The sequence below is a fragment of the Salvelinus fontinalis genome, chromosome 8 (assembly GCF_029448725.1).
Source record: "Salvelinus fontinalis isolate EN_2023a chromosome 8, ASM2944872v1, whole genome shotgun sequence".
NCBI lineage: Eukaryota > Metazoa > Chordata > Actinopteri > Salmoniformes > Salmonidae > Salvelinus > Salvelinus fontinalis.
In genome coordinates, this window is record NC_074672.1 from 34864806 (window position 1) to 34892113 (window position 27308).

A 27308-nucleotide genomic window follows, 5' to 3' on the forward strand; every position below is an offset into this window, starting at 1 on the left:
CATCCTGTCGGGCTGTATCACCGCCTGGTACGGCAACTGCTCCGCACACAACCGTAAGGCTCTCCAGAGGGTAGTGAGGTCGGCAGAACGCATCACCCGGGGCAAACTACCTGCCCTCCAGGACACCTACACCACCCGATGTCACAGGAAGGCCATAAAGATCATCAAGGACAACAACCACCCAAGCCACTACCTGTTCACCCCGCTATCATCCAGAAGGCGAGGTCAGTACAGGTGCATCCAAGCAGGGACCGAGAGACTGAAAAACAGCTTCTATCTCAAGGCCATCAGACTGTTAAACAGCCACCACTAACATTTAGCGGCCGCTGCCAACAAACTGACTCAGCTCCAGCCACCTTAAAAAATGGGAATTGATGGAAATTATGTAAAAATGTACCACCAGCCACTTTAAACAATGCCACCTAATATAATGTTTACATACCCTACATTACACATCTCTTATGTATATGTATATACTGTACTCTATATCATCTACTGCATCTTGCCATCTTTATGTAATACATGTACCACTAGCCACTTTAAACTATGCCACTTTATGTTTACATACCCTACAGTACTCATCTCATAGGTATATACCGTACTCTATACCATCTACTGCACCTTGCCTATGCCGTCTGTACCATCACTCATTCATATATCTTTATATACATATTAGTAGTTGCGGAATTGTTAGGTTAGATTACTTGTTGTTATTACTGCATTGTCGGAACCAGAAGCACAAGCATTTCGCTACACTCGCATTAACATCTGCTAACCATGTGTATGTGACTAATAAATTTGATTTGATTTGATTTGATCACGTACCTATGTGAGACTGGATTCTCGGCCCTCACTAGTATGAAAACGAAATACAGGCACAGACTGTGTGTGGGAAATGATTTAAGACTGAGACTCTCTCCAATACAACCCAACATTGCAGAGTTATGTGCATCCTTTCAAGCACACCCTTCTCATTAACCTGTGGTGAGTTATTCACAATTTTCGATGAACAAATAAGGTTTTATATGTAAGATAGTTAAATAAAGAGCAAAATTATTGATTATTATTATTATTATTATTATCTATGCCCTGGTCCTATAAGAGCTCTTTGTCACTTCCCACAAGCCGGGTTGGGACAAATATTCACACTCATTCTTATGTTTAATAAATGTATCGTATAGTGTGTGTGTGTGGCAGGCTTACAATGATGGCAAAAAACAACATTTGAGTGTACGCTGACCCTGGTGCTAGAGGGGGTACGCAGCTGGAGGTTGAATGTTTGAAGGGGTACGGGACTATAAAAAGTTTGGGAACCACTGCACTACATGACCGAAGTGTGTGGAACACTGCTCGTTAAACATTTCACTCCAAAATCATGGCTGTTTAATATGGAGTTGATTCCCCCTTTGCTGCTATAACAGCCTCCACTCTTCTGGGAAGACTTTCCAGTGGATGTTGGAACATTGCTGTGGGGACTTGCTTCCATTCAGCCACAAGAGCATTAGTGATGTCAGGCACTGATATTGGGCGATTAGTCCTGGCTCACAGTCGGCGTTCCGATTGATTGATTGAATTTATTAGACCATTTTTTAAAATACATACATAAGGGCTCTCCAGCCTGTGACGCCTCCACATACAATTTAAGAAAATAATCAAGGAAAACACAATAAAGCTTAAAATCTTATTAACATTGTGCTCCTTTTGGAGGGGGAAGGGGGGATGCAGCAAGGTTAGGCAGCAATGGTAGTGGAAACAGACAATGACAGACAAAATTGTTGTTTGTTTCATAATGTGAGATAATTACTACAGTTCCATTTCCTAATAAACAATCGCCCTTGTCTCACATACCCTTAATATATAAAACAATCAATCCATAATATATACCAGACAATCAAAATATGATACACAACAGGCACCAAAAGGCATACTATAATCTTCCGAATCATTTTTGAGAAGTGGTAAAAAAAAATTTTTTTAATTCAGCGAGATCTTGAACCTCTAATGGAGGTTATACATTTCAAAAGTCTTTGGAATATCAATCCAAAGACTGGCAACAAAGTACAACGTTTATTTCCCCATACCCCTATTAAATCTAAAATAAACTATGTCAGTTTCACTTCTTCCAGTGGAATAGTTATGGTTATCCCGGAACAAGTTAAAGTAGTTACATAGGTACATGGGGACCATACTGTGCACAATCTTATGTACATGACAGAATTTAACCTGAGAGACTCTCTCCTTCACTTTGAGCCATCTAAGGCTTTCAAAGTGGGAATGGTCAAGATGAGTACGTGCTGGAAGTTTTAGAATAATCCTGACTAATTTCTTCTGAGATGTCTTCAATTTATTTTTAATTATCTTGGGGGTTTGTACCAGGATGCATAGTCAAAGTGGTACTGAACAATGCCAATGCCACCATTGCATTCTTATCCAGATATTTGGAGGTTCTTGCCAGAAACGTAATTTTATGGTTCATTTTGGCACTTTTTGTGCCATGCTGTGCCCTGTCAGATGGTTATCTAGCACACTTCTAAGAAGCGGTGCATTCGGAAAGTATTTAGACCCCTTTACTTCTTCAACATTTATTTATAATTTTTTAAATGTATTATATATTTTTTTATTGAATATCCGAAACATACAATATACTTGCAGTGAAGCCGCTCAACAACTACATCATACCAGTCATCCAACAGACTCCCATTCAGAGCGACACACAGAAGCATCCAGGGTCAATGCCCTGCTCAAGGGCACGTTGACATTTCTCCCACCAGGCCAAAAAACGTGAACCCGAACCCTCCAAGATCCCCACCCACAGTTCCCCAATAGCTGTCCATCACCCATTCGAGACCCCCCCCCCCCAAGAAGAAAAATAAAAAAACAATGAATTCCATTCCCCACCCCCAAGAACCCCCCAATGCACCAACAACCAAGAGAATGAACTAAAGAGAAAAAATAAAAAGACAGAAAACAAACAACAATGCAAAAAAAATATAAAAAATATGAAATACAGTTAAAACAAAGGACATCAAGGACAACTAAAATCATAACAGCAATGCCAACTGTATATGTTTGTGTTTATGTTTATTACATGTATGTGTGTGTTCTTGTACGCATTTATTTGAATGAGAGTGTGTGTATATGCATGTGTACAAACACCTGCACGGCATCAGCCTCAGGCAAACCGGCATTAGCTGTAAAAACACTGTCGAATCTTGTTATGTTCATACAAATATTTACACATGTTAAGTTTGCTGAAAATCATTCAAACGTACTTTTTATTGTTTTATTTAGACTTTTTTTTCCTCCCCCCCATCTTTGACCATCATACTATCACCCGCCCAGCAACTACACTCCCACTTGTCTCCAATTCCACATCCCAACCCTCAGCCTATCCCATCTATCTCTGCTGGCCACCCACTTCGGGTTTCTATGCAACACATATATTTCAACTATGCTGCGATGTTTAACATACAATTTCAATCTATCTAATCGAATCTACAGATTACGAATCGAAAATAAATACTTTTACTAAGAGTATTAGTAAACTCCGCAAAAAAAGAAACGTCCATTTTCAGGACCCTGTCTTTCAAAGATAATTCGTAAAAATCCAAATAACTTCACAGATCTTCATTGTAAAGGGTTTAAACACTGTTTCCCATGCTTGTTCAATGAACCATAAACAATTATTGAACATGCACCTGTGGAACGGTCGTTAAGACACTAACAGCTTACAGACGCTAGGCAATTAAAGTCACCGTTATGAAAACTTAGGACAAAAAAAAGGCCTTTTTACTGACTCTGAAAAACACCAAAAGAAAGATTCCCAGGGTCCCTGCTCATCTGCGTGAACGTGCCTTAGGCATGCTGCAAGGAGGCATGAGGACTGCAGATGTGGCCAGGGCAATACATTGCAATGTCGGTACTGTGAGACCCCTAAGACAGCGCTACAGGGAGACAGGACGGACAGCTGATCATCCTCGCAGTGGCAGACCACGTGTAACAACACCTGCAAAGGATCGGTACATTCGAACATCACCTGTGGGACAGGTACAGGATGGCAACAACAATTGCCCAAGTTATACCAGGAACGCACAATCCCTCCATCAGTGCTCAGACTGTCTGCAATAGGCTGAGAGAGGCTGGACTGAGGGCTTGTAGGCCTGTTGTAAGGCATGTCCTCACCAGACATCACCGGCAACAACATCGCCTATGGGCACAAACCCACCGTCACTGGACCAGACAGGACTGGCAAAAAGTGTTCTTCACTGCCGAGTCGCGGTTTTGTCTCACCAGGGGTGATGGTCAGATTTGCGTTTATCGTCGAAGGAATGAGCGTTACACTGAGTCCTGTACTCTGGGGCGGGATCAATTTGGAGGTGGAGGGTCCGTCATGGTCAGGGGCGGTGTTTCACAGCATCATCGGACTGAGCTTGTTGTCATTGCAGGCAATCTCAACGCTGTGCGTTACAGGGAAGACATCCTCCTCCCTCACGTGGTACCCTTCCTGCAGGCTCATCCTGACATGACCCTCCAGCATGACAATGCCACCAGCCATACTGCTCGTTCTGTGAGTAATTTCCTACAAGACAGGAATGTCAGTGTTCTGCCATGGCCAGCGAAGAGCCCGGATCTCAATCCCATTGAGCACGTCTGGGACCTGTTGGATTGAAGGGTGAGGGCTTGGGCCATTCCCCCCAGAAATGTCCGGGAACTTGCAGGTGCCTTGGTGGAAAAGTGGGATAACGTCTCACAGCAAGAACTGGCCAATCTGGTGCAGTCCATGAGGAGCCGATGCACTGCAGTACTTAATGCAGCTGGTGGCCACACCAGATACTGACTTACTTTTGATTTTGACACCCCCCCCCCCCCCCCCCCCCCCTTTGTTCAGGGACACATTATTCAATTTCTGTTAGTCACATGTCTGTGGAACTTGTTCAGTTTATGTCTCAGTTGTTGAATCTTATGTTCATACAAATATTTACACATGTTAAGTTTGCTGAAAATAAACACAGTTGACAGTGAGGACATTTCTTTTTTTGCTGAATTTATATTAGTAATTGACTGATCTCCTAACAGTACTATTTCTAGGGTCGATTTTAGATCAATGCTATGCATTTTCAGTCATTCCTGAACCTGAGACCAGAAACTGGCTACCTGAGGGCAATACCAAAATAAAAGGTCTATTGATTCTGCATCCTCACAACCAAACCTGCAGAGCTTTGATGATTTTATGCCCAAATATTGAACATTTTGTTTGTGGCAAGAAGTCTATATAATAATTTTAGCTGAAAAGCACGACGTCTTGAATCTTGCATTGTTTTATATATCAACTCATACTTTTTCCACATTTTGTTACGTTACAGATTTAATCGTTTTTTCCCCTCATCAATCTACACACAATACCCCTTAATGACAAAGCAAAAATAGCTTTTTAGACATTTTTGTAAATGAAAAAAAAAACACAAAAAACGGAACTATCACATTTACATACGTATTCAGAACTTTTACTCAGTCATTTGTTGAAGCACCTTTGGCAGCGATTACCAGAGGTGTGACCAAGTCATTGTTTTACAAGTCACAAGTAAGCCTCAAGTCTTAGCACTCATGTCAAGTCCCAAGTCAAGACAGGCAAGTCCGAGTCAAATCTCAAGTCAAGACCGTCAAGTATCAAGTCAAGTCTCAATTTCTAAGCTTTGAGTTGAGTCCTAAACAAGTCATGATGCGCTCTTCACCAAATGTAATACCATTTCATATTTTTAACAAGAGTAATAGTATATTACACAATAGTTTACACAAATCATGAATGCTTTTAAAAATATCTATATATTTATTACTTTCCAAATAAACGTTATATTTCCATGGAAATACATGGGTAGCCATGAGAAAGACACACCCCCTAACGTATGTCAATGGTTTTAGGAACAGCAGTAACATCAGGCAGGATTTAGGCTACCAACTGCCTAGCCAGTTGTAGCTCAATCTTGGTTGCAATGATCACGTTCTCGCACTGACTGACTGTGTGGAGGCTCATTGATTTAACATTACGTTAGCCTACATGATACACTAGTAAAGTAATAAAATATATAGCTGTCGGCTAAATTAGCCACGACTTACCGTTCTTTGTGCAGTTTCAAATGTCGAACAAAGTTGGAAATTGTTGCGCCTCCATCTGTAATTGTCTTCCTGCGTGTTTTATGAGTTGCAATACGTTTCTTGTTGATACAGCGTCGTCTTTATATCCGAAAATAATAATTTTGGGTATCATCTTTCAAGGGCTCCATCTGAATTCATCCGCCGACGTCCCTATGCACTGCCACCCACAACTTTTTCTCAGCTAGAACAATTTGATTGGCTGCTGTCCGATTCAAACTGTAATCCGTTAAATGAAGAGTTGATGCGCTGCACACTTTTTAATTGCATAATTTTTTATATTTGGGCTTGGGGAGGGTATCAATTCAGGTCTAGTTATAAGGCTCAAGTCCAAGTCAAGTCACGTGTCATTGGAGTTAAAGTCAAAGTCGAGTTGCAAGTCATCATATTTGTGACTCGATTCTGACTCGAGTCCAAGTCATGTGACTCGAGTTCACACCTCTGACGATTACAACCTCGAGTCTTCTTGGGTATCACGCTACAAGCTTGGCACACCTGTATATTGTGAGTTTCTCACATTCTTCTCTGCAGATCCTCTCAAGCTCTGTCAGGTTGGATGGGGAGCGTCGCTGCACAGCTATTTTCAAGTCTCTCCAGAGATGTTCGATCGGGTTCAAGTCCGGGCTCTGGCTGGGCCACTCAAGGACATTCAAAGACTTCCCCCAAAGCCACTCCTGCGTTGTCTTGGTTGTGTGCTTAAGGTCGATGTCCTGTAGGAAGTTGAACCTTCGCCCCAGTCTGAGGTCCTGAGCGCTCTAGAGCAGGTACTTTGCTCTGTTCATCTTTCACTCGATCCTGACTAGTCTCCCAGTCTCTGCCACTGAAAAACATACCCACAGCATGATGCTGCCACCACCATGATTCACCTTAGGGATGGTGCTAGGTTTCCTTCAGATGTGATGCTTGGCATTCAGGCCAAAGAGTTCAATCTTGGTTTCATCAGACTAGAGAATCTTGTTTCTCATGGTCTGAGAGTCTTTAGGTGGCTTTTGGCAAACTCCAAGCGGGCTGTCATGTGCCTTTTACTGATGAGTGACTTCTGTCTGACCACTCTACTATAAAGGCCTGATTGGTGGAGTGCTGGCTTCAGAGATGGTTGTCCTCCTGGAAGGTTCTCCCATCTCCAAAGAGCTCTGTCAGAGTGACCATCGGGTTCTTGGTCACCTCCCTGACCAAGACCCTTCTCCCCTGATTTATCAGTTTGGCCGCCAGCCAGCTCTAGGAAGAATCTTCTCCATTTAAGAATGATGGAGGCCACTGTGTTCTTGGGGACCTTCAATGCTGCAGAAATGTTTTGGTACCCTTCCCCAGATCTGTGCCTCAACACAATCCTGTCTCGGAGGATGATCAATGGAAACAGGATGCACCTGAGCTCAAATTTCAAGTCTCATAGCAAAGGGTCTGAATACTTATATAAGTAAAGTTTATTTGTAAACCTGTTTTTGCTTTGTCATTATGGGGTATTGTGTGTAGATTGATGAGGAAAAAGTCAAGGAGTCTGAATACTTTCTGAATGCACTGTAATTAAGTATTTTGCTGTGACTACTATATCACCTACTACCACCTTAAAACCAGGGGATTTCCTCAGTTTAACTTTGGACCTGAACAAGATATTTTTCCAAGGAGAAGTTACAGTTTATTGTTATATAGCCATTTACTGACATTCAAAAGTTCAGCTCTGAGGGCTTTCTCAACCACATTTTTGTATTTGTGGGAAACCAATCTGTACAGGCAGATTTCAGATCATTTATATACAACGGGGTACTCCCTTGGGGTACCCCGCAGTTCAAGATTTTGAGTTAAGACAGGGTCCACATCCCCCATCTGTTTTCTTCCTTGCAGATAAGAGCTGACCCATTTTGTGACTAAGTTGTTAAAGCCCATGGCTCTTAGTTTGATTAACCAAATCTCATGATCCACCGTAACAAATGCCTTTTGGAGAGCTAACATAACCATACCACAAAATTTCCCTCTATCTACTTCCTTCCTGATGTGGTCAGTTAGATATAGTAGGCAAGTTTCAGTGGAATGGGATTTCCTAAAGCCAGATTGGAGCTCATATAGTAGATTATGTAAGGAAATATAACGGTCAATCTGTTCGAACATAATCTTTTCCAAGACCTTAGATAAAATACACAGGACTAAGAGAGGCTAATAGTTTCTATTGTCTACCTTATTACCTTTTTTATATAGAGGAATGACCCTTGCAAGTTTTAGTTCACTGGGAAAAAAGCCTAGTTCAATAGACAGATTTACAATGTGAGTTACACAGAAGGGTGATAATTACCACAGCATCCCATAGAACTCTATCAGGAATGTTGTCAAGGCCAGTTGCTTTGGAATGATCAGGTTCTTTCAGCTTCTTTAGCACTGACTCTGGCACTTTTTCAAATGAAAAAGCATCTACTTGAATCCCCTGCTGTGAGTAAAACTACTGGACTTGACTCTCCCCATAGCTACCTGATTGAAAAGGTAACTTGCTAATGTATTAGCTATAGTTGTAAAATAGCTATTCAGACTGTCTGCAACCAGGGCTCTGTGCAGGCCAGTCAAGTTCTTCCACATCAATCTCGACAAACCATTTCTGTATGGATCTCCCTTTCTGCACGGGGGCATTGTCATGCTGAAACAGGAAAGGGCCTTCCCCAAACTGTTGCCACAAAGTTGGAAGAACATAATCGTCTAGAATTTCCCTTCACTGGAAATAATGGCCTAGCCCAGACCATGAAAAACAGCCCCAGACCATTATTCCTCCTTCACCAAACTTTACAGTTGGCACATGCATTCAGGCAGGTAGCGTTCTCCTGGCATTCGCCAAACCCAGGTTCGTCCATCGGACTGCCACATTGTGAAGAGTGATTCATCACTCCAGAGAACGTATTTACACTGCTCCAGAGTCCAATGGCGTGCTTTACACCACTCCAGCCAACGTTTGGCATTGCACATGGTGATCTTGGGCTTGTGTGCGGCTGCTTGGCCATTGAAACCCATTTCATGAAGCTCCCGATGAACAGTTCTTGTGCAGAAATAGAACATGTTCCACTGTCTCCATCTCCTTCTGACAATGATCACACCTCCCAGTCGGATGTTTTCCCACCAATTTCAATGTACTATTGAGCCTTGTGTGTCCCAGCCTCAGCCTTGTAATTAGACTTTCCTCCCTTCTCTCTCCGCCCGAGGACCTCCCTGACCCCACCTTTTCTGGATCTTATACAGGTGTCTTCCCTTTTCTCAACTCTTGTCACTTGTTTTTAACCACTTTTTATTAACCCCTTGGCTTCTGCTTTACTGATTTGACGATTTCATCTCAACATTAGGATGTTTAAAAGCCTGCTTGGCGAGAACCTCCACCTCCTCATTCCACTCTACTCCCACATAACCTGAGGAACATCACAAATACCCCCATCTATCTCACCCTATACAAGCACTGTAAAACCTCATACAATAGATCCTGTCTGCTCTGAGACACAAACTCATTTAAGCTTATCAGTGCTGCACAGGAGTCAGAGCAGATGACTACCCTGTCTAGCCTCACCTCCTCCACCCACTCTGCAGCCAATAGTATGGCCATCAACTCCATTGTGTAAAAAGATAAATGATTCGTTGCTCTTTTCGTCACTGCCATCTTAAACTCAGGAACACTAGCAGCTGCTCCTGCCATCCCTGTTTTAGGGTCCTTGATCCATCTGTGAATATGTTCAAGAAAGTGTAACAGTATAACTTTAGTCCGTCCCCTCGCCCCGGGCGCAAACCAGGCACCCTCTGCACACATCAACAACAGTCACCCACGGAGCATCGTTACCCATCGCTCCACAAAAGCCGCGGCTCTTGCAGAGCAAGGGGAACCACTACTTCAAGGTCTCAAAGCGAGTGACGTAACCGATTGAAACGCTATTAGCGCGCACCACCGCTAACTAGCTAGCCATTTCACATCCGTTACACTAGCATAGTACTGTGTTCTTAAATGTTCACTTACAGCTGAATTTACTCCTTCCTTACCCTTTCAAGCAACCCTACATCTATCACTGGCTGAAGGAGCAACCCATTGAAAACAATGGTTAGTTCAGGTCTACTTAACTGGGTGTGTCTCCCATAGACAGACACCAATGCAATAGCAGCTGCTGGGTCTGGTCTACTTAGTTCATTAACTTTCATTAAACCAGAAAAAAACAGCGAGTGGGGTGTCTCGCTTCCTCTTCCGTCTCTAGCAGAGCTATTTCCTTCTTGGTAAATCTTCATCTCGCTAGGATTATTTCTAAATGGCGCAATCTACGGGAGCGGAGACTGCATTGAACACACTGTATTACATTCCCTCAGAACCATTGAAACCTGGTTTGACACTGTCCATAGTGCTGATTTGACTGGTGACGGCTCAACAGAGAGGCATACGGTTTATTTAAATTATGACTTCTAAGACCAATGACTAAATTGTTTCAAATGTTTAAGTAGGCCTGTAGCCAACACATCTTCATAAAATATTTGACTTTTTAGTTTTCTATTGTTTCCATTAGACCTATGTCAGGAGAGGGATCAGGCTGGTCTCATAGACTAGATGTAACATAGTAAATTAAAATCCGGGACACTACCTAGCTAACGTTAGCTACAACAAATTGGAATTCGTAACATATCATACCAATGGATGATAGATATCAACAAATTAATACATACCATTTTACTAATTTAAGTGTCCTGGAATTTTGTTTACTATGTTATGTCTACCCTTAAGTCCAGGTTGCAGGTGGAGGGATAGGTTATCAGTCAAGGACAATAAGAAAAGTATTTGCTTACAAGGAAAATCTTTATTTTGAAGAATGTGCAGCTAGTCAATTACTTAAAGGTGTTAAAGGAGCAGCCTAGTAGACATTCGAATATAGGGCAATGTCTACCTTACTTTTAATACAGAAATAGCTATTCATTTTTAAACTCAAGCACTCAAGTCGATGATATCGTAGAGGTAGCCAGGAGTGTCCCTCAATACTCTGTACCAGTGTCAAGTGAAACACTCCCATTTAGCGAGGCCTTTATAAGTGGTCGTTCATATCCCTGGTGCATTGGAGAGATGTGTAATGCATATTTAATGACACATAATAAATATTTTGTTATATTAGTAAGGCCTGGATTACTCCCATGTTACAGAAATAGATACATTTTTCATGCCAGTATCCCATTGGGGGCTAAATGTGTCTTGGTTTATTGATGAACACGCATATACATATCAATAAATTTCAATCAATCAAATGTATTTATAAAGCCCTTTTTACATCAGCTGATGTCAAAAAGTGCTATACAGATGTAGAAGCATGGTGGCTAGGAAAAACTCCCTAGAAAGGCAGGAACCTAGGAAGAAACCTAGAGAAGAACCAGGCTCTGAGGGGTGGCCAGTCCTCTTCTGGCTGTGCCGGCTGGAGACTATAACAGTACATGGACAAGATGTTCAAACGTTCATAAATGACTAGCCGGGTCAAATAATAATAATCACAGTAGTTGTAGAGGGTGCAACAGGTCAGCACCTCAGGAGTAAATGTCAGTTGGCTTTTCATAGTTGGCTTTTCGAGACAGCAGGTGCGGTAGAGAGAGAGTCAAAAACAGCAGGTCCGGGATAAGGTAGCATGTCCGATGAACAGGTCAGGGTTCTGTAGCCGCAGGCGGAACAGTTGAAACTGGAGCAGCAATACGACCAGGTGGACTGGGGACCGCAAGGACAGTTGATCCCTTTAGCGCATATCATTGAAAGCTAGTGCACCTATACTGTAGTTCGGTTTAAAAAGGTAGTAGCTAGGTTACCATCTGGAGTAGGCCTAGTGCAGGCGTTATACTAACCCTAGAGAGCTACAGAGTGTCCAGCGGCTTCTGGTGTTTCATTGGTGGGCTGAAGCAAGATAGCACACTTGGTCTACAGAATCCTTTAATGCAAGAGAGAGAATTGTTTTATTTTATTTGGTGTTATGCACAATCTTATTGGGTCCATATTACTCAGAGAGAGAGAGAGTGAGAAATAGGGCTGTGCATTCTGTTGCATTCTCCATCATCTTTTCTGCATGATAGGGGAGTTTACTCATATCACAACTACATGCCACATTTAACGTCTCTCAGTGTGCAGGACAGGTCCACTCCCTTGCACTGTGCTCTCACTGCCAGCTACCAGTGCTAGACACTACTCATTTTAAAAAACGCTCACAACTGACCAATCCAACCACGAAGCCCCCCAGTGCCTAGGAACTTCTCCTGTCTCGGACCTCTCCCCTGTGGATATAGGACCACGGTACTGCCAACAGACAGTCGCAACAGAACGACGGATATGAACTAGCTAGCCTACTCTTAAACAATGAGCTGAAGCTGGACAGTCAACACGGAAGAGACCTAGTTCACTCACTCATCTGCGACCGACGCTGGAATGACGGAACGTTGTCTATATTTTTCACCGCTGTAGGCTAATGCCTTGCACTTTTTTGAGATAGGCTACCTGGACTTGATAAAACAGAGTCTCCCAACGCCGTCCACTGAGGATGGGGACTTTTATACGGAAAATAGGAGCATTTTGGTGAAGCATACTCTTCAATTATTTGGTTTATTTTTTACTCTTACTGTGAATTCTTGCGCGTCTGACTTCGAGGAGGGAATCCTTGGTCTGTTTTTGCAATCCGCCTTTTGAATGATGCAAATCGACAGCAAATCTCGCGCTGGTTTTCCGCACGCTCGGCGACTAGTCGTTAAATAGCTATTACTTTTATTGACAGGTGCATTGGAGATGCTACAGGTGCATGGTATAGATTTTTATATGAAACACATTCCCATAGATCACATATATTAAGTGCACCAATATTGACGATTGCATGTGTTTTTATTACGTTTATTACGTTGAATATGTAGGTTATTGTGAAGTGTAGTAATTTACCTGCCTTCTGAACTGCAAACGATTTCAATGTCACTCAGCATTGTTTATAGCCATTAAGCGAGACTGTGAGCACAATGGAACTCAAAGTAGAATCCGAAGAAATGGACTGCAACCAGCCACCCCCAGTTGAGGCTTTTGCGCAAAACTCAACGCTGCACGGAATTTCGCACATTTTCACCTATGAGAGGGTCTGCATCAAGCGCTGTCTATGGGTCGTGTTCTTCCTAGGCTCCTTGACTTTCTTACTGTTTGTGTGCGTGGACCGAATACACTTCTACCTGGAGTACCCACACGTCACCAAACTGGACGAGATCTCGACCCCGGTGATGGTGTTCCCCGCTGTCACGTTCTGCAACCTCAACTCGTTCCGCTTCAGTCGCGTGACGCGCAATGACCTGTACCACGCAGGGGAGCTGCTAGCGCTGCTCAACCAGAGGTGAAGTAAACAAGTGGCACGCGATTCTCTATAGAATGCACTAGGTTACTTTTGTCCAGAGCCATCCAGCAAAACATTTTAATAGTAGGGTATGTTGCCACTGGGCAAAAACCGGTTGAATCAACATTGTTTTCATGTCATCAAAAAATAAATACATGTGAGGACGTTGAATCAAGGTGGGAAACTAATTGGATTTGCAAAAAGTCATCAATGTCAGGCCATTTAGTCTTTTTTCACCCACATTTGAACCTTCATCCAATGATGGTGAAATGTTTTGTTGATTTCTCGTTGAATTCATGTTATTTGCCAACTCAACCAAATGCAAATAAAAACTAGACGTTGAACTGATGTCTGTGCCCAGTGGGTTGTGTATTAACCCTACTAAAAGCAACACTCAGATGTAACACTCACAACACTTTTTACCTTAACACCAAGATTTTAACAATTGCAAATTTGCTGTGCATCCTTAGGCAAACACATTTTTACAGGACATAAGTTGGCACAATTAATAGTTTTATTTTATAAAGATAGAAACTTTGAAAGGGTGTGTTTTTCCCCAAACATACTCATCATAATTGTTCTATATAAACAAGTTGATTATTTATCTTTAGCCTCCCCTACTGGTATATACTGTATGTATGCATATATCTAACTTCATAGATTTAACTTCATTAGATTACATATACAACTTTTTCTAAATGACAAAATATTACATACGTTTACCTCAAAATATTCTATAATCATATATACAAGTTCATAAATCTAACTTCATTAGATTGCATACAGTGAGCTCCAAAGGTTGAGACAGTGACACATTTTCTATTGTTTAGGCTCTGTACTCTAGCACTTTGGATTTAAAGTGGTACAATGACTATGAGATTAAAAATTAGTGGACCAAAAGTATTGGGACAAATTCACTTATATATGCATAGCACACAATGACTAATCAAATCAAATTGTATTTGTCACATACACATGGTTAGCAGATGTTAATGCAAGTGTTGCAAAAATGCTTGTGCTTCTAGTTCCGACAATGCAGTAATAACCAACGAGTAATCTAACCTAACAATTTCACAACAACTACCTTATACACACAAGTGTAAAGGGATAAAGAATATGTACATAAAAATATATGAATGAGTGATGGTACAGAACGGCATAGGCAAGATGCAGTAGATGGTATCGAGTACAGTATATATATATATATATGAGATGAGTAATGTAGGGTATGTAAACATTATATTAAACATTGTTTAAAGTGGATAGCGATACATTTTTCCATTATTAAAGTGGCTGGAGTTGAGTCAGTAGGTTGGCAGCGGCCACTAAATGTTAGTGGTGGCTGTTTAACAGTCTGATGGCCTTGAGATAGAAGCTGTTTTTCAGTCTCTCGGTCTCTGCTTTGATGCACCTGTACTAACCTCGCCTTCTGGATGATAGCGGGGTGAACAGGCAGTGGCTCGGGTGGTTGTTGTCCTTGATGATCTTTATGGCCTTCCTGTGACATCGGGTGGTGTAGGTGTCCTGGATGGCAGGTAGTTTGCCCCCGGTGATGCGTTGTGCAGACCTCACTACCCTCTGGAGAGCCTTATGGTTGTGGGCGGAGCAGTTGCCGTACCAGGCGGTGATACAGCCTGACAGAATGCTCTCGATTGTGCATCTGTAAAAGTTTGTGAGTGCTTTTGGTGACAAGCCAAATTTCTTCAGCCTCCTGAGGTTGAAGAGGCGCGTAGCTGCGCCTTCGTCACCACGCTGTCTGTGGTGGACCAATTCAGTTTGTCTGTGATGTATACGCCGAGGAACTTAAAACTTACTACCCTTTCCACTACTGTCTCGTCGATGTGGATAGGGGGTGCTCCTACCACTGTAGTGTTGTCTGCAAACTTGATGATTGAGTTGGAGGCGTGCATGGCCACGCAGTCGTGGGTGAACAGGGACTACAGGAGAGGGCTCAGAACGCACCCTTGTGGACTACATCAAGCTTGTGACTCTACACATTTGTTGGATGCATTTGCTGTTTGTTTTGGTTGTGTATCAGATTATGTTGTGCCCAATGGAAAGGAATGGTAAATAATGTATTGTGTCATTTTGGAGTCACTTTTATTGTAAATAAGAATAGAATATGTTTCTAAACACTACATTAATGTGGATGATACAATGATTAATCAAATCAAATGTTATTTGTCACATGTGCCAAATACACCAGGTGTAGACCTTACAGTGAAATGCTTACTTACAAGCCCTTAATCAACAATGTAGTTTTACATTTTTTAATTTAAATAAATAAATACATTTAAAAAATGTAAAATAATATTATATTTATAATAACGACATTTGTGCAACTGAAATATTCTCACTCATTTATTCACGATTCATTCAGGATTATCCATGGTAGCATCCACATTAATATAGAAGTGTTTAGAAATGCATTCTATTCTTATTTACAATAAAAACGACTCCAAAATGACACAATACATTATTTACCATTCCTTTCTATTGGCCACAAAATAATCTGAAACACAACCAAAACAAACAGCAAATGCATCCAAGAAATTTGAAGAGTCAGAACTTTGATGTAGTCATTGTGTGCTATGAATAGTTTTTAATACATAACTGAATTTGTTCCAATAGTTTTGGTCCACTAAAATGGGGAGACCATGTACAGAAAGGGCTGTAATTTCTAAACGGTTATGCTCAGTCTGACAGTCTGCACTCTATCATTTCAAAAAAATTGTCACTCTACCAATACTTTTGGAGCTCACTGTATATAACTTTTTCTAAATGACAAATATTTCGTACATTTACCTCAATCTTTTGTTGGAGTGAGATAAGGAATTGAGATGAGAGATTACATTTTTAGTTGAGCAAGAGTAGTGGGAGCCAGGGAAAGTGTTGGTGACATGAAATGGTTTCTGTGAAAATTAAAGGCTGGGGGCATTTTACCCCGGTGGGGGAGGGGGGGGAATCAAAGAGAGTTAATTTGTCATAGTCAGTAGTTACCTCAAGGTAGTTACATCCTCGGGAAGCACTTTGTCACTCTGATACTTCCATTTCCTTACTGTTGGTGAGTCATGCCAGCCACGTTTAGAGAGAAAGTCCCGATTTGTCTGCCTTGGATGGATGAGCCGAGAGGACTTTCCGTCACAAAACCCCAAAGAAGAACAACAGCAGCTCAGTGAGAGAATGGTATTAACGCCTCGCTCATTGGTCCACAGCTCCATGTAGTCTACAACTTGGAATAACAAGATATGTGGGACTTAAAACGCTGGGAAAGGGCTCTGATGGCTCTGATTAACATGAGCCAAAGTTAAACCATATTTGAACGAATGCATTTTGTTGACTCTCGAAGACCGCCCTCCACAGTCTTTTCTGTATATTGTCATTTTAGTCCCAGCATTCCATCAACCTCATTGTTACCCTACTTCAAACCTACAGTTGCTTGATGTTTCCACTAGGAATGACAGAAAATGTATAGTTATCTATAGTTAAAAAAAATACTGTTTATATTGTAAACAGTAACATCCGTTTGGTCTAGGTCTGTGAACTAGACATGGGCAAGAAGGAGGGAGTGGTGAAGAGGGGGGCGGGGGGTGCATCATATTTCCATACAGACAGTTTATGACTAATACCAGCCTGAGACACTGTGATAAACACACTGCTATTCCCATGGTGTCAGTTTCGTCTCAGAAATGTCAGTGCTGATGGTTGATGAGACAATCACAGCAGCCCTGTCTGACTCTGCATCTCTCCCTGTTTGATTGTTGACGCCTGCTGGACTTTGCAGCAACAGCTGCTGCATTTCCTTAACGCACACAGCATCTGACGTGGAGTTACAGGAAGCACACCCACACACTCACACACAAGTGGAGAGGAAGGACTGTCACTGGACAGAGAGAGACAGGAGAGATAGCGAGAAAGAGAGAGGGAGTGAAGAGACAAGAAATAGATAGGAGGGAGCAGATGAGAGATGGCTGAAAAAGATGGAAAGAAAAACTAGAACTGATAGAATTAGGGATATGAGGCCCAGCAGGCACCAGTGTGTTTAGTGGTTTGGTTGTCATTCAGGGGGAAATGTCCCCATTTCATCATTTATGACAATTCCACACTGTCACTAAAATTAGCACTTCAATCATGGCTGGTATGGTATGGCTGATGAAAGCTTTGTACAATGTAACATCTGGTGTAGGTTTCTGTTTCTTGAGAGATAGAAATTGTACATATTTGTGAATTAAGCTTTATGAATGAGTAAATCTCCTTATCCTCCCTCTCAGGGGAAGAAACTTGTGTCACATTATCAACAGCGATCAGTTCCAATGTAATATCATATGACAGCAGACCCAGTATCTGTTTGAAATGGTAGACCAACGTTCCATAATCTCGTGGGCACTTGGTCTGAGGCAACATTTATAAATGTCATATTCTTCAGAAAAGAAAGAACTCGGTAGATGAGATAAAAGGGCAAGCTTTTCATTTCCCAAGAGGGAGAATTTAACAATTGCCGTTTTCAAGAAGTCTGCTTTTTCCATTCAGGGAGTCACTGAGAATGGTTGCTTAGCAGAGAGAAAAATATCAGGCTTTCTTCCCCAATCCCACAACTTTAAAAACATTTGAGTTGTTAGGCAAATTAGAGTTGGTGCTTATTCACTTATCCCATCTCCCAAGGTAGAGAGGCGATGTAGTTATTCCCTCATTTGTTAATCCCTCATCCAGAAATGAAAGCACTTTTGGTGTGAAATCCAATTGAGCATCACTCTGTCTCTCTCTTTCTACCCTCTTTCTCTCTCTCTCTCTCTCCCTGCCACTTTTAGTGTTTGCAATGGCTGGTCTGGGGAAATGTTTTGTGGCGTGATATTAAAACTCCATCCATACTTGGGAAAAAGTGTCTGCCTCGGCTGATTCTGTCAGGCTTGTGTGCGTTTGGGATTTTATTTCATATTGTAAGTGCACACTTGGCAGCTTTGTCCACTGCAACAATATTGGGGAGCAAAGGTCTCAACTCTATTAAGTCCTGCTTTAATCAACGGAAGGCTTTGCCTGAGATGGCACTTAACAACAGCCAGAGAGAACATCTAAATTGGATCAGATCAGTACCTTTCGAGGTACTGGGCCATGCTCTCACCTCATCGGCATAATGAAGTTTTGAACCAAATTTGTGAGGTGGAATAGTAGGTAGGCAATTCAATGTTTAATGGCTTTCAGTTTGATGATTCTGGCTTTCTACTGAACTTAGATTACTCAAGGGATTTGATGGCCCTGTAACTCCTAGTCTTTTTACATAGATTGGCCACACAGTTTAATGCAACACTCTACTTTTGAGATTTGTTGTGTGTCCATTCACACTGCCAACACCAATTGTTCCTGTGCACAAATATGACTATAATCCCCTTCTTATGAGCCAAACCTATTTGAAGAAGCCTAAATCCTGCTCATTCTTTTACAGCCCTATAAAGTTTTGACGTGTTTAATGATACCACAGCACGGCATCGCCAAGTCAATATGGAGTGTGCCAGTTGACGTTATGCTGCTATGTATTCTTGCTGGGCAGCAGGCAAACATTATGGTCAGATTTAGTTGGCCTCTCAGCTACTCTATTAAAAGATGAACTCCCACTGATAATGTTGTGTGAGTGGGATGACTCTCCCTTCCAACTGTGAGTCACGCGCAATTATTCTGTGCGTAGATGGAATGAGGATAAGCACACACACACACACACACACACACACACACACACACACACACACACACACACACACACACACACACACACACACACACACACACACACACACACACACACACACACACACACACACACGTGTTGCCGCTCTCTCTCACACACACACATGCACACACAGATGCAAGCACACACACACAAATACACACATGGGTACATACATGTACAGTACATACTACACCCAGAGTTCAGTAGGCTACACATCACAAAATAAACATGTGTGAGGGCACTAGGTACACATGATTTATAGACTTGTGGACAAACTTGTTTTCTAAGTGAGTTGTTTATATGTTTTATAAGTAACAAAGTACATTTTATAAGGGGACGTTGTGTGAGAGAGCTTTTCATCAAGGCTAGTCTTTCCAGCCAGACTTGCAGCTGAGGTAGCAAGTGCAACACTTCTAGTAGAGTATCGCTCATGATCAAGCTAGATCAAGGTTACTACAGCCTAGTCCTTGGAAAAGGTAATAGAAAGACAGTTTGTTCTTCTCAAGAGTTGGGAGAATTCGCTTTATATTAATAAACCAAAACTAAAGAGATTCACAATCAATTTATTTAATGTAAGATCACGATGTGCCTGTGTCTAAAAACCTTTCAAAAATAATTTCTTGTTATGCCATTTCCATACATTCACATCTTATTCTTAAGAGCTCAAGTCTGCTCAAACTGATTGTCAAGCTTTCAAAAATATTTTTTTAGTGGGAATCAAATCACATTGTATTTGTCAGATGCTTCGTAAACAACAGGTGTAGACTAACAGTGAAATACTTACTTACTGGCCCTTACCAACAATGCAGAGAAATAATAGAAAAATAATAACACAAGGAATAATTACACAATGAGTAACGATAACTTGGCTATATACACGGGGGAACCAGTACAGAGTCAATGTGCAGGGGTACGAGGTAATTGAGGTAGATATGTATACTGAACAAAAATATAAATGCAACATTTAAAGGGTTCATCCCATGTTTTTAAATGAGCTGCAATAAAAGATTCCAAAAATGATCCATATGCACAAAAACGTATTTCTCTTAAATGTTGTGCAAAAATGTGTTTGCATCCCTGTTAGTGAGCATTTCTCCTTTGCCAAGATAATCCATCCACCAGACCGGTGTGGCATATCAAGAAGCTGATTAAACAGCATACAATGCCTTGCAAAAGTATGCAACCCCCTTGGTGTTTTTCCTATTTTGTTGCAATACAACCTGTAATTTAAATAGATTTTTATTTTTATTTTATGAAATGGACATACACAAAATAGTCCAAATTGGTGAAGTGAAATGAAAAAAGAACTTGTTTAAAAAAAATATGTATTCACCCCCATTGCTATGAAGCCCCTAAATAAGATCTGGTGCAACCAATTACTGTCAGAAGCCACATAATTAGGTAAATAAAGTCCACCTGTGTGCAATCTAAGTGTCACATGATCTCAGAATATATACACCTGTTCTGAAAGGCCCCAAAGTCTGCAACACCACTAAGCAAGGGACACCACCAAGCAAGTGGCATAATGAAGACCAAGGAGCTCTCCAAACAGGTCAGGGACAAAGTTGTGGAGAAGTACAGATCAGGGTTGGGTTATAAAAAAATATCTGAAACTTTGAACATCCCATGAAGCACCATTAAAACCATTATTAAAAAATTGAAAGAATATGGCACCACATCAAACCTGCCAAGATAGGGCCGCCCACCAAAACTCACGGACCAGGCAAGGAGGGCATTAATCAGAAAGGCAACAAAGAGACCAAAGATAACCCTGAAGGAGCTGCAAAGCTCCACAGCGGAGTTTGGAGTATCTGTCCATAGGACCACTTTAAGCCATACCCTCCACAGAGCTGGACTTTACGGAAGAGTGGCCAGAAAAAAAGCCAATGCTTAAAGAAAAGAAAACACGCTTGGTGTTTGCCAAAAGGCATGTGGGAGACTCCCCAAACATATGGAAGAAGGTACTCTGGTCAGATGAGACTAAAATTTAGCTTTTTTTGCCATCAAGGAAAACACTATGTATAGTACAAACCCAACACCTCTCATCAGCCCGAGAACCCCACCCATCATGCTGTGGGGATGTTTTTCATCGGCAGGGACTGAGAAACTGGTCAGAATTGAAGGAATGATGGATGGCGCTAAATACAGAGAAATTCTTGAGGGAAACCTGTTTCAGACTTCCAGAGATTTGAGACTGGGACAGAGGTTCACCTTCCAGCAGGACAATGACCCTAAGCATACTGCTAAAGCAACACTCGAGTGGTTTAAGGGGAAACATTTAAATGTCTTGGAATGGCCTAGTCAAATCCCAGACCTCAATCCAATTGAGAATCTGTGGTATGCCTTAAAGATTGCTGTACACCAGCGGAACCCATCCAACTTGAAGGAGCTGGAGCAGTTTTGCCTTATAGAATGGACAAAAATCCCACTGGCTAGATGTGCCAAGATAATAGAGACATACCCCAAGAGACTTGCAGCTGTAATTGCTGCGAAAGGTGGCTCTACAAAGTATTCCCTTTGGGGGGGGGGGGGGGGGTGAATAGTTATGGATGCTCAAGTTCTGTTTTTTTTGTGTTATTTCTTGTTTACATTTAAGTCATTTAGCAGACGCTCTTATCCAGAGCAACTTACAAATTGGAAAGTTCATACATATTCATCCTGGTCCCCCCGTGGGGAATGAACCCACAACCCTGGCGTTGCAAGCGCCATACTCTACCAACTGAGCCACACATTGTGAATGTTTCACAATAAAAAAATATTTTGCATCTTCAAAGTGTTGTGTAAAACAAATCAAATCAAATGTTATTTGTCACACATACACATGGTTAGCAGATGTTAATGCAAGTGTAGCGAAATGCTTGTGCTTCTAGTTTCGACAATGCAGTAACCAACTAACAATTCCACAGCTACTACCTTATACACACAAGTGTGAAGGGATAAAGAATATGTACATAAAGATATGAATATATATATATATTATATATATGAGTGATGGTACAGAACGGCATGGGCAAGATGCAGTAGATGGTATCGAGTACAGTATATATGAGATGAGTAATGTAGGGTATGTAAACATAAAAGTGAATAGTTTGTGTAAATCAAATGATGCAAACCCCCCAAAAATCTATTTTAATTCCAGGTTGTAAGGCAACAAATTAGGAAAAATGTCAAGGGGGGTGAATACTTTCACAAGCCACTGTAATCTTTACACAGATACCCCCTGGGCTGGAGACAATAAAAGGCCACTCTAAAATGTGCAGTTTGTTCACAACACAGTGGCACAGATGTCTCAAGGTTTGAGGGAGCGTCCAGTTGCATGCTGGCTGCAGGAATGACCACCAGAACAGTTGCTAGAGAATTTTACGTTCATTTCACTACCATAAGCCACCTCCAACTTTGTTTTAGAGAATTTGGCAGTACGTCCAACCAGACTCACAACTGCAGACGTGTAACCACGCCAGCCCAGGACCTCCACATCCGTCTTCTTCACCTGCGGGATTGTCTGAGACCAGCTACCCAGACAGCTGATGAAACTGAGGAGTATTTATGTTGGTAATAAAGCCCTTTTGTGGAGAAAAAACAATTCTGATTGGCCAGGCTCCCTAGTGGGTAGGCCTATGCCTTCCCAGGCCCACCCATGGCTACGCCCCTGCCCAGTCATGTGACATCCATAAATCTATGGATTTAAAAAGGGCCTAATTTCTTTATTTCAATTGACTGATTTTGTTAAATGAACTGTAACTCAGTACAATCCTTGAAATTGTTGCATGTTGCATTAATATTTTTGTTCAGTATAATGTACATATACAGTGTACATATACAGAAAGTATTCAGATCTCTTGACTTTTTCCACATTTTGTTACATTACAGCCTTATTCTAAAATTGATTAAATCATTTTTTCCCCTCATCAATCTACACACAATACCCCATAAAGACAAATCAAAATCAGTTTTTTTTTTTTTTTGCAAATGTAAAAAAAAACAAAAAAAAACAGATACCTTCTTTACATAAGTATTCAGACTCTTTCCTATGAGACTCGGTCAATGCAGATAGTTAAATAGTTAACCAATAGCTACCCGGACTAACTATTTAGCAGTCTTGTGGCTTCGAGGTAGAAGCTATTCACTGTCCTGTTGATTCCACTCTTGCTGCATTGGCACCGCTTGCTGTGCGGTAGCAGAGAGAACCGTTTATGACTTGGGCGGATGGAGCCTTTGACAATTTTTAGGGTCTTCCATTGACACCGCCTGGTATAGTGATCTTGGATGGCAGGGAGCTCGGCCCCAGTGATGTACTGGGCCTTCCGCACTAACCTCTGTAGCGCCTTGCAGTCAGGTACCAAGCAGTTGCCATAAAAAGGGATAATTCAGCCAGTCAAGATGCTCTCAATGGTGCAGGTGTAGAACTTTTTGAGGATCTGAGGGCCCATGCGTAATCTTTTCAGCTTCCTGAGGTGGAAGAGTTGTTGTCGTGCCTTCTTTACGTCTGTGTTAGTGTGTGTGTACCATAATAATTCCTTAGTAATGTCGACACCTAGGAACTTGAAGCTCTTGACTCGCTCCACTACAGCCATGTCGATGTGGATGGAGGCGTACTCTGCCCTCCGTTTTCTGTAATCCACAATCAGCTTGTTTTTCTTGCTGATGTTAAGGGAGAGGTTGTTGTCCTGGCACCACACTGGCAGGTTATTGACCTCCTCCCTATAGGCTGTCTCATCGCCGGCGTGATCAGGCCTACCACCGTCGTGTCGTCAGCAAACTTAATGATGGTGTTGGAGTCATGCGAGGCCACACAGTTGTGGGTGAACAGGGGATACAGTGGGAGACTAACCATGCACCCCTGAGGGGCCCCGTGTTGAGGGTCAGCGTGGCGGATGTGTTGTTGCCTACCCTCAGCATCTGGGGTAGACCACTAAGAAGTCCAGGATCCAGTTACAGAGGGAGGTGTTTAGTTCTAGAGTCCTGAGCTTAGTGATCAGCTTTATGGGCATTATGGTGTTGAACGCTGAGCTATGGTCAATCAACAGCATTCTCCTCTTGTCCAGATGGGAGAGGGCAGTGTGGAGTGCAATAAAGATTGCATCATCTGTGGATTGGTTGGAGTGGTATGCGAATTGGAGTGGGTCCAGGGTGTCTGGGATGATGGTGTTGATGTGAACCATGACCAATTTTTCAAAGCATTTCATGGCTACAGACAGATTCCCTTGGCATTCTTGGGCACAGGGACTATGGTAGTCTGCTTGAAGGTATTAAAGAGTGGGAAGAGGAATAGCAGGAAAAAGGGAATGAATCTACCTCTGTTTGAATATGCTGAAATTGAACGTTTGTGACTAGACTAATAAAACTCCCTCTTTTGGACTCCTTCCTTCTCGCTTTCTTTGTCTCTCTCTCCCTCTCTTTTTTTCTCTCTCTCCTTCGCTCTCTCTCTGTCTCTCTAGGTATGAAATCAGGGACACCCATTTGGTGGAGGAAAGTGTTCTGGAGACCCTGAAGGTCAAAGCTGACTTCCACAACTTCAAGCCCCGCCCCTTCAACATGCGTGAATTCTACGACCGCACAGGACATGACATCAAGGAAATACTGCTGGCGTGTCACTTCCGGGGTGCTGAGTGCAGAGCCGAGGACTTCCAAGTGGTAAGTTACCTGAAGACCTCAGATCATCTTTCAAAAAAATGTTTTATGTACCAAAGACAGGAAAAACAGAATCTGCTATTACTGTATCTCCCAAAAATGGTATAATACAGTATGTGAATCTCCATTCGGCCTCCCGAGTCTGTTCCTAGTGTATTTGACTGCACCTCAAAGTCAAAATTGACCTATTTCACAATTAATTAATGAAATGTATTGCTTTAATGAGCGTGGTGGCCCTACTGTGCTTTGTGACTCAACCAAGCATGAATGCCCTCTTTTGCTCACTCACCATGCCCACAGATGCTGTTTGAGAGGTCTGGCAACAAACAGAATCCCTTTTTTGTAATGTGTTTGTTAATTCCTTCAAACAGCGTTTGTACTGTAGAGAGTGGCTGGCACGGCATACTGTGTGGCGCTATCCTCAGAGACTTGGTGTTCAAAGATGCATGTGTGAAGTGGATGTGGAATATGTGGTAGAGAGTAGATGAAAGATGCATGTTGAAGGGAGACATTACATAGAGTTGTGGGATACTATATGTAATGGATGGTATATGTGGGTGGCACCGTAAACATTTGTTCTGTATTTACTGCAGCTAGCTACTGCTACTTCAACATAAGGTTTTACTTTGAAATCTCCCACTGGGTTACAGTCTCCTCGCCATAAACCTGCTGCGTTGGCTGATGATAGATCCTCTACCAGTTTCCAAAAGTCTCTCAGGCATCTTCCATTCATTTTCAGTCTTGGAGAGTACACTGCCTTTATGCTCTGCCCACTGCCCCATTGTTTAGTTTCTATAAAATTGTGATTGTCTTGGACACCATGTGATATCTCACCAGAGGACAGTTATAGAGGAGAGAGAGAAAATGAGCTACAGTAGTTTTCCTATAATGATGATTGACAGAGCATATCAAGTCCCTTATAGCAGCTGTGGCAAGGAATATTTTGTCATTATACTGCACAGTATTCATTCATCTTTGCCATTTTCACTAATGTGAAATTAACTGTGCACTTTCCCAATCATGGCTTACAATACGTAAGTGGTCTAGAGAGGTTGTGATATCTATTATGCGATACTAATTTATCATATATAATCTTTGCTCATTTTTTATTTTATTTATTTTACCGTTATTTTACCAGGTAAGTTGACTGAGAACACGTTCTCATTTGCAGCAACGACCTGGGGAATAGTTACAGGGGAGAGGAGGGGGATGAATGAGCCAATTGTAAACTGGGGATTATTAGGTGACCATGATGGTTTGAGGGCCAGATTGGGAATTTAGCCAGGACACCGGGGTTAACACCCCTACTCTTACGATAAGTGCCATGGGGTCTTTAATGACCTCAGAGAGTCAGGACACCCGTTTAACGTCCCATCCGAAAGACGGCACCCTAAACAGGGCAGTGTCCCCAATCACTGCCCTGGGGCATTGGGATATTTTTTAGACCAGACGAAAGAGTGCCTCCTACTGGCCCTCCAACACCACTTCCAGCAGCATCTGGTCTCCCATCCAGGGACTAACCAGGACCAACCCTGCTTAGCTTCAGAAGCAAGCTGGCATACACTGGCATGCACAGTTTCACAACTGTCTTGTTGGGTGTATGTACACTGAGTGTACAAAACATTAGGAACATCTGCTCTTTCCATGACATAGACTGACCTGGTGAATCCAGGTGAAAGCTATGATCCCTTATTGATGTCACTTGTTAAATCCACTTCAATCAGTGTAGATGAAAGGGAGGAGACCGGTTAAAGAATGATTTTTTTAAGCCTTGAGACAATTGAGACATGGATTGTGTATGTGTGCCATTCAGAGGGTTAATGGGCAAGACAAAATATTTATGTGCCTTTGAACGGGGTATGGTAGTAGGGGCCAGGCTCACCGTTTGAGTGTGCCAAGAACTGCAACGCTGCTGGGTTTTTCACACCCCAACGAATTGAGGCTGTTCTGAAGGCAAAAGGGGGTGCAACTCAAAATTAGGAAGGTGTTCCTAATGTTTGTACGCTCATTGTATTTCAAAAGTTAGAAAAGTTTGCATCACATGTACCCATCACATGTACCCATATAGTAACCTTTTTATTTTTTATTTAAGAGACAATTTTAAGAGCGGAGTGTTTTTTAAAGTCTTTTCTCTTTAATACATCTTTAAAATTAAACACCCCGGCAGGCCGACACTGTCCTGTTCCACTCCCCTCCTGTCCTCGCAGCACTACTCAGAGAGAGTGGGAGAGAGAGAGAGCAAGAGAGAGAGCGAGAGAGAGAGCGTGAGCGAGCGAGAGGAAGAGAGAAGAAGAGCGTGTGAGAGAGACATTTCTCTCCCCTTTGAAGACTGGCATGGCTCTCAGGAAATTGCATCTGGACAGTTAGGACTAGGGTTGCAAAGGGAGGGTATACTACCACTAAACTACCATAATTTGGTTATCTTTCAAGGATTTTATGTAATCTATCACAAGACATCTAGTGGCCCTTTTGGG

At 42.0% G+C, this 27308-nt stretch overlaps 1 protein-coding gene across 2 annotated transcripts in view; it reads left to right on the top strand.

Moving 5' to 3' along the window:
- The first annotated feature begins 12204 nt into the window (after window positions 1–12204).
- LOC129861162 (acid-sensing ion channel 1-like) overlaps window positions 12205–27308 on the top strand; it is a 92526-nt gene continuing 77422 nt past the window's right edge. The window contains exons 1-2 of one of the 2 annotated variants that reach the window (XM_055932336.1): window positions 12205–13481; window positions 24642–24837. In XM_055932336.1, the coding sequence (XP_055788311.1) occupies window positions 13120–13481; window positions 24642–24837 (558 nt within the window). In that variant the 5' untranslated portion in view covers window positions 12205–13119. The remainder of the gene's footprint in view (window positions 13482–24641; window positions 24838–27308) is intronic. The other variant, XM_055932335.1, reaches the window with a different exon arrangement.